The sequence below is a fragment of the Emys orbicularis genome, chromosome 4 (genome assembly GCF_028017835.1).
Source record: "Emys orbicularis isolate rEmyOrb1 chromosome 4, rEmyOrb1.hap1, whole genome shotgun sequence".
Lineage (NCBI taxonomy): Eukaryota > Metazoa > Chordata > Testudines > Emydidae > Emys > Emys orbicularis.
The window spans coordinates 103990875-103997903 of NC_088686.1; the positions used below are offsets into that span (position 1 = coordinate 103990875).

Genomic DNA, 7029 nt, shown 5'->3' on the forward strand with positions numbered 1-7029 from the left:
ACAGGTTTATTTTAAAAATGAAAAATGTATTTAAATTTTAAAAATCCAATTTTTTTTTAAATCTTATTTTTTTTCCAATCATTAATTTTTATCCACTCTGGTTTATATCTTGGCATTACAAAGTTAATGTACAGTAATGAGAGGTTACCACAAGATGGATGTGGAACAAAGACAGATTTACTACTAAAATTAAAATATCCTTCCTAAAGGAGGAACAGTTGGGAGATATGGATACTGTATATTTACTCGTTTATGACCTTCTCTTCGTTGATATACACTCCTTGTCACCCCTGTGCTGTCCTCCGCCATTCCCTACTTTGGGAAGAGCCAAGGCTCTTTTCTTTACCTGTTTAACATGGTGATCAAGGAGGGATGTGTGTCAGATGGTCTCTTGCCACCATTAGAAGATTTTCCCTCTCTATTTTTTCGTCCGTACGGCACACACAGGAATTAGCAGCATTGTCTCTATAGAATAATTCTTCAAAGTAGTGGGTAAGGAGTTTGTAAATTGTAATTCCAGGGACTAAATTTGAAAAATCTGACTAAAATTTGCAGATAAAAATCCATTAATACACACTAAGAATTACATTGTCCCATGATTAAAGTATGTGCAGCAGCTTTTGATGATCAAAATACTTACTGTTGTCTATCCCCAACAGAAAACAAATGGGGATATTTAAATGTGGTAATAGCAATACTCAGCATTGATTGTTCAAAGTACTGTGATGATATTAACTCATCCCAACAACACCCCTGTGAGGAGAGTAAGTATTATAATCCTTGTTTTACATATAGGGAAACTGAGACACAAAGGAGAAGTGCCTTGTGTGAGGTCACTCAGTGAGTCAATGGCAGAGCTGAGTATTGCATTCTAATCCCAAACTATATAATTTGGGAAGACCGATATGTCTGCCCCTGCTTTACTGCTGCCAACTCCACTACTACTGGGAATCTCCCACCTCAGACATTCTAGTCGGGACCTATATATCTCCTAAAAGCTCTCTGAAATCACATGCACACTGCTAACTTCAAAAGGAGTCCCCTATCTGCAAAGCTATTGCTTGCAACATGAGGCCTATCCAAAATTCACAGCAGGGAAAACCCCTATTGTTAAAAGAACAGGAGTACTTGTGGCACCTTAGAGACTAACAAATTTATTAGAGCATAAGCTTTCGTGGGCTACAGCCCACTTCTTCGGATGCATATAGAATGGAACATATATTGAGGAGATATATATATACACACATACAGAGAGCATGAACAGGTGGGAGTTGTCTTACCAACTCTGAGAGGCCAAGTAAGAGAAAAAAAACTTTTGAAGTGATAATCAAGATAGCCCAGTACAGACAGTTTGTACTGTCTGTACTATCCCACGTCTACTTAACCTATCGTTAAGTAGATGTGGGAAGGAAACCTGTTAAGGTTGATTATTGCTCTAGTACTACCTCTGAAGACCTCTCTTCTCCCTCTGAAATAGTTCTTTAAGCTTGCTAATTTAGAATAAAATATAAAAGAGCACAGAGCATAGTGAAATCCAGAGTAAAAAGAATGAGAAATGTTACAATAACTATCACCTACAGAGCTCCACAAACATTAATTCATCTTCCTAATGCCCTTAGGAGGGAGATAAGTATTGTTGTTATCCCATTTTACAGATGGGGAAAATAGAATGTTTACACTGAAGTCACAGAGTGTGTTGACAGTTCATGTAGACATACCCAAGCTAGCTCTAATGTACCTTGCTCAGGTACTGGAACAGTGAAGCTGCAGCAGCCTGGGCTTTCATGTGGGCTGTACAATTCTGCCCGGAACCCTGGGTAATTACGTAGGTAGCTAACCTATGCGGCTGTGGCTTCCCTGCTCCAGTACCCAAGCTAGCTAAATTACAGCTAGCTCAGGTATGTCTACACATGCTGCAATTACACTCTGCGATTGCAGTTTAGACATACCCTGACCCAGGATCACAAGATCACAGGAGACAGTGTCCGAGTTGAGATTAGAACTCAGGAGTTCCTGGCTTGACTCTGCTCAGATCACTAGATCCATACAAGTATCAGAGGGGTAGCCGTGTTAGTCTGAATCTGTAAAAAGCAACAGAGGGTCCTGTGGCACCTTTGAGACTAACAGAAGTATTGGGAGCATAAGCTTTCGTGGGTAAGAACCTCACTTCTTGCAGCTGAAGAAGTGAGGTTCTTACCCACGAAAGCTTATGCTCCCAATACTTCTGTTAGTCTCAAAGGTGCCACAGGACCCTCTGTTGCTTTTTATAGATCCATACAAATTTACCATAAAATGTTTCTTACAGAATAGTGAAGACCTAGAGCCAATCACGTAAAGTTTGCTGCATGTGTTTTTTTTTTTTTTAAAGTGCCTTTATATTTTGAGGTACTGTGGTCCACTTATCCTGGGAGCGAGAAGTTACCATGACAGCCAGTCATAATGTTTCATGATAATTGGAAGTAGTTTAGCAGCAGGTGTCTTCTCTTTCCCCTCCTTTCTGAAATATATTGTGGCGTTTATTTTACTTTTTGATATTTTTGGAAGGAGCAATAATAATTCCTAATGATTGTATAGTGCTATTCATCAGCAGATTTCCAAGTGCTTTACACATGAGACCAGTATCTCCATTTTACAGGTGGGGAAACTGAGGCAGAAAGCGGTAATGTAACTTGCCCAAGGTCATGCTGCCTCCCCAGAGTAGGAATAAATTATACGTTTGTTACCAGGACTAGAAGAACTTTAACATTCCATTACACCAGGGTGTCCAACTCTCATGATTTCATCATGAGTCTCGCATATTTAGTTTGTTTCTTAAAGCCCCAGTTCCTGTTGGCAAGTGATTAAAGGAGAATCTCAGCTTTCATTTTTTTTAAAGGAACTTCTAGCCCTCTTGGTTGCAGAGACAAGCTTGACAATATGACCTGACTGCACCCTAAGTGTTCAAAAGGCAAATTAAAAAGTACCTCCAGTGGTTTTTAAGTGTAATGACCTTTAAGACAGTCTCTTGCTTTTTGGGGACCTGACTCATGATTTTTGAATGCTTGGGGTAGAAATTCCAGGAAGCACAACTGAAGGGAAACATAAGATCAATGGAAAAATGGGGGAGCTGGGGAAAGAGTCTATGAGAAGAGTACGTTTGGTGCATTTCTCACTTGTAAGAGGGAAACGGCACAGACCTATGTGGAGCAATTCCTCATTAACTTCCAGCCTGGTTGGTCCTTTGTATAAATGTAACAAACAGGCAAGCAAACCCAAATAGCCACAGGAACAAAGGATACTATATTAGCATGAATAGAACCTGCTAATTCCCTGAGGTGTTTTTATGCTAACAGAAATAAGTAATCTCCTCCTGACAGCTTTTTTTTTCTTTTGCATTCAATGAGATCAGCAAAAATGGATCATGTACAATGACTCAAATTCAAACAGCACAATGAGGTTTCTGATATTAGAGAGGAGCAATCTTTGTTATAATTGTACTGGGCATTTTCTTGTAGATAGATGTAGGAAGACAGTTTCAATGTACAAAAACAACTGTGCACCATTTTTTCAGCAGGGAGATACGGTTGAAAAAGCAAGCAATTCATTCCTCAACCTTCCAGCATTAGCAACTGGGAGAAATAAATTACACAGGCATTGGCTCAGATACCTTGTGTTTCTGAAATTTTTCATAACAATCTGGAAGCCGTGCAACTGAAGGCAAGTGAGACATGGAAATATTGCATTTCTTCCCAAAAATATAATGCAGAGAGCAAAGAAGCCAGACAGAAATGAGTACAGCACACATACTGAATGCAATGCTAATAAATAGCAATAGAGACTTTTCAGTTTTCATTTCTGTGACAGTGAACTGGATATCTGACTCTAAAGCAGTAAACATGGTTAAAGCAAACACACTGCCACAAAGAAAACACATCTAAGACTAATTTTCTTGAAATGTCTGTTACATACACTATGAGATTAATGTATAACAGCTGCAAAACTTGGCATACATGGAATAGACTCAAGTATATCATGGTGCTGTGACGCTTTTACTTAGGACATGGCATAAGAGACAAGAAGGTGTCTGCTCTCTATGGGGGGGGGGGGAAGAACAGGATTACATGCATACAAACCCAGCATGTTGTATAACTCATCCTTTCGTATGTGTGTTTGCTTAAATATACCTATATATATATACACACATACATATATGCATGTTCCCACTCTCCTCCACATGATCTGAAATAGATTGTGTGACACGTATAAAATATTCATACATTTTTTAGTGATGTATATAGGATTTTCAGTCACGAAGTTAAGGAGTACACGCTGTGTATGTGTGTATAAACCATGTAACCTTACACACATAGGCAATGTGGGTGCCATTCAAAGCATTGTTTTTTCAGTTCATAAACCTTTCAAGAATTATTTCTGATGGTTGTTTTTGTTACACTGACTCACTGTCATGACAGCCCTATTAGCACATAAATCCAGTCCCAAGTGTACAATTTACAGATTCAAAATTGTTTTTATAAGTGTGGGGGTATTTTATTTAAAGCGAAGCCTTAAAAGATCTATCAAGTCATAATCATGAATCACGCTCAATTCTACTTGTGCAAGTTACCTTGTATCCACATAAAAAGCAAATTAATGGGACAAAATTTTACCATCACACATTCTGGGGTAGAGGAATAAGAAAATGTAAATAGTTGCATCTTGACACAAAATACAGTCTAAGCATTTATAACTGCCTCATTGGGACACCTAAACCATTTTCCAGCTCATTTGTTACATAGAATTTTTCAGATTTCTTGTCTGAAAGTATCACTATTCTACCACAACCATGAAACCTGAAGTCCTGAATACCTGCACATCTCAGGCTCTAGCATTTTAATTTATTTAATTTCCAGGTATCAACTCTGAACTGAAATCGACAAGCAAATGCCTCTTTTCATAGGTCTGTATGAACAATTGTCTCATTCGTCATTGTATTTCAAACTAATGATCAAAGTGTTTGCTGAAAAAGTCCAGGAAATATCTGTATGGAAATAGCTAACAACTCTCCCCACATCAAATAATAAAATAATTATCTTGTGCTGCCATGGTGGAAATAAACCCGCTTTCTGCAAGAATAGATAGAAGAAACAAACATTCTAATTTTCAAAGCAACATCCAGTCTAACAGAAAAAGCCATGCCTATATCAACAGAAGACCTAAATTCCTAAAGTATCATTCAGATTTTAAACGCAATAATAGGAGATCTCAGACTCAGTTTCTAATTGCTTTGCCTTGCTTATCAATACCAGAAGCAAGGTAAAAAATTAAGACATACAATACCTGTCATAACTCCATCTACTGTACGACATTGTCCTGTTGCTACTGACACCATCCATTCTCTGGGTGTCAGCTGCTGCACTTCTATTATCACTTGCTTCTCTTGCACACAGCCACTGATTGTCTGTGAGAATTAATGAGAGAGATGGACAAGAAGGTTGTTTTAAAAATAAGACACCTGTCTCTGAGAACCAACCGACGGCAAGGATGCTGAATGATACCTACAGCCGTGCAAGGTGGGACCAGAATTAAATGCACAGCCACTGATTCAGTTGGGACTCACAATCTAAGGAATGTACCATTGTCTTTTCAGGAGGTGGGGATTGCTCTCAGGCTTTAGTTTATGTTCTGTGCAAACAACAGGAGGATGCTTTCAGCAGGTTGTTAGGCACAGCTGTGTTCAGGTGAAAGGAATGTAATGGTGCTAAGCTGCTTTAAAGATATTCTGTAAACGGGGATGAGTAGAAGTGGTTCATGTACCTCCTGCTACAGCACAATTTCTTTTTTATTTATTCTTGTTTCCACAGATACAGCTCCATCTTTCTGACATCATCTTCCTCTGTCCAATAGCCTAATCCCTGGGTCTTTCAAACATTATCCTTCAAACAGACAATAATCAAATCCTCTATGTACAGAAGTACAGACCTCAAACCTCATGGTCATCATTCAGTGTGACAGCTTTGCAAAGATCATCACCCCTCCGTCGCAGGAAGAGCCCACTTAAACATACCTAAGCACCACTGTCTGATCTGTTTCAGATGAAAAGAGCCAGTTTATAGGGTCCTGATCCAAAGTCCATTGAGATCAAAGGGATCAGGCTCTTGCTCAGCATGCATCAGCTCTCCTCATTCTGGGATTATAGTGGAAATTCTTCAAAATGTGTGGCATGTTACACCTCAGTCACTCGTTTCATACAGTGTGAGCATACTAGACAGAAGGCAGATCTTCCCATGTTTTCTACAGGACAGTCAGCACATTTGTAGCAGTCTGCTGCGACTGCCTCTGGATGGGAAAAGATTCCATGCCACCATGAGATTCTGCTTTGCAAATGTATAACATTTATTACAATGTGGGAGCTGAAGTCCCCAGTTTCAGAAAGCAGTCATTTGCTTCAGGAAGGTGTTACTTCTGAAAGCGAGCCCTGTCATTTAGGGGTGTCTCACTCCCCCCACCGACTTGCTGACTAACGCTAAGTCATTGCAAGGAGCGGAGATCAGGCTGGCGTGGCTCACACATCACTCATCAGGAATAACTGTTTACAATGAACCCTCTGGATGGCTTTTCCAAGCAGAAAGAGCATTTCTTCCCACCCCTTCAGAATAGTTTGTAGTGCCAACATTAATGACACTGTCCATAAAGCTGGATTTCAGTAACAAAAATGAGTTGGCAACAAACATCTTAAAATGCCGTTCAGCTCTGAGTTGAGGCAGCCTTTGAGGCCTGCAAAGCCTATGAAATCAACTTCCTCCACCCAAAGGTTTCTGGGCCCTAGAAATGGCAGGGATGTTCCAAGTTTCCATACCAACAGAAGACAGTCTGTAGTCATTTCCTATGGACACAGCCTCGGAAACAAACTCATTATTAGGAAAGTTTGTCTGCAAATCTTCCTAAAGATCACAGGATATTCACAATGTCCAGGGCTGGCCTGTGGGACCCATGAAATGTATGGCCAAAAGTCCCTAGATTTTTGAAGAACCGCAGGCTGATTCACAGCTG

The 7029-nt window shown here is 39.7% G+C and overlaps 1 protein-coding gene across 1 annotated transcript in view; it reads right to left on the reverse strand.

Moving 5' to 3' along the window:
• The window catches only part of TUB (TUB bipartite transcription factor), a 275151-nt gene extending 269779 nt beyond the window's left edge, over nt 1–5372 (reverse strand). Inside the window, exon 1 of the mRNA XM_065403837.1 lies at nt 5317–5372. Within this exon, the coding sequence (XP_065259909.1) occupies nt 5317–5372 (56 nt within the window). The remainder of the gene's footprint in view (nt 1–5316) is intronic.
• Nucleotides 5373–7029: the final 1657 nt, after the last annotated feature.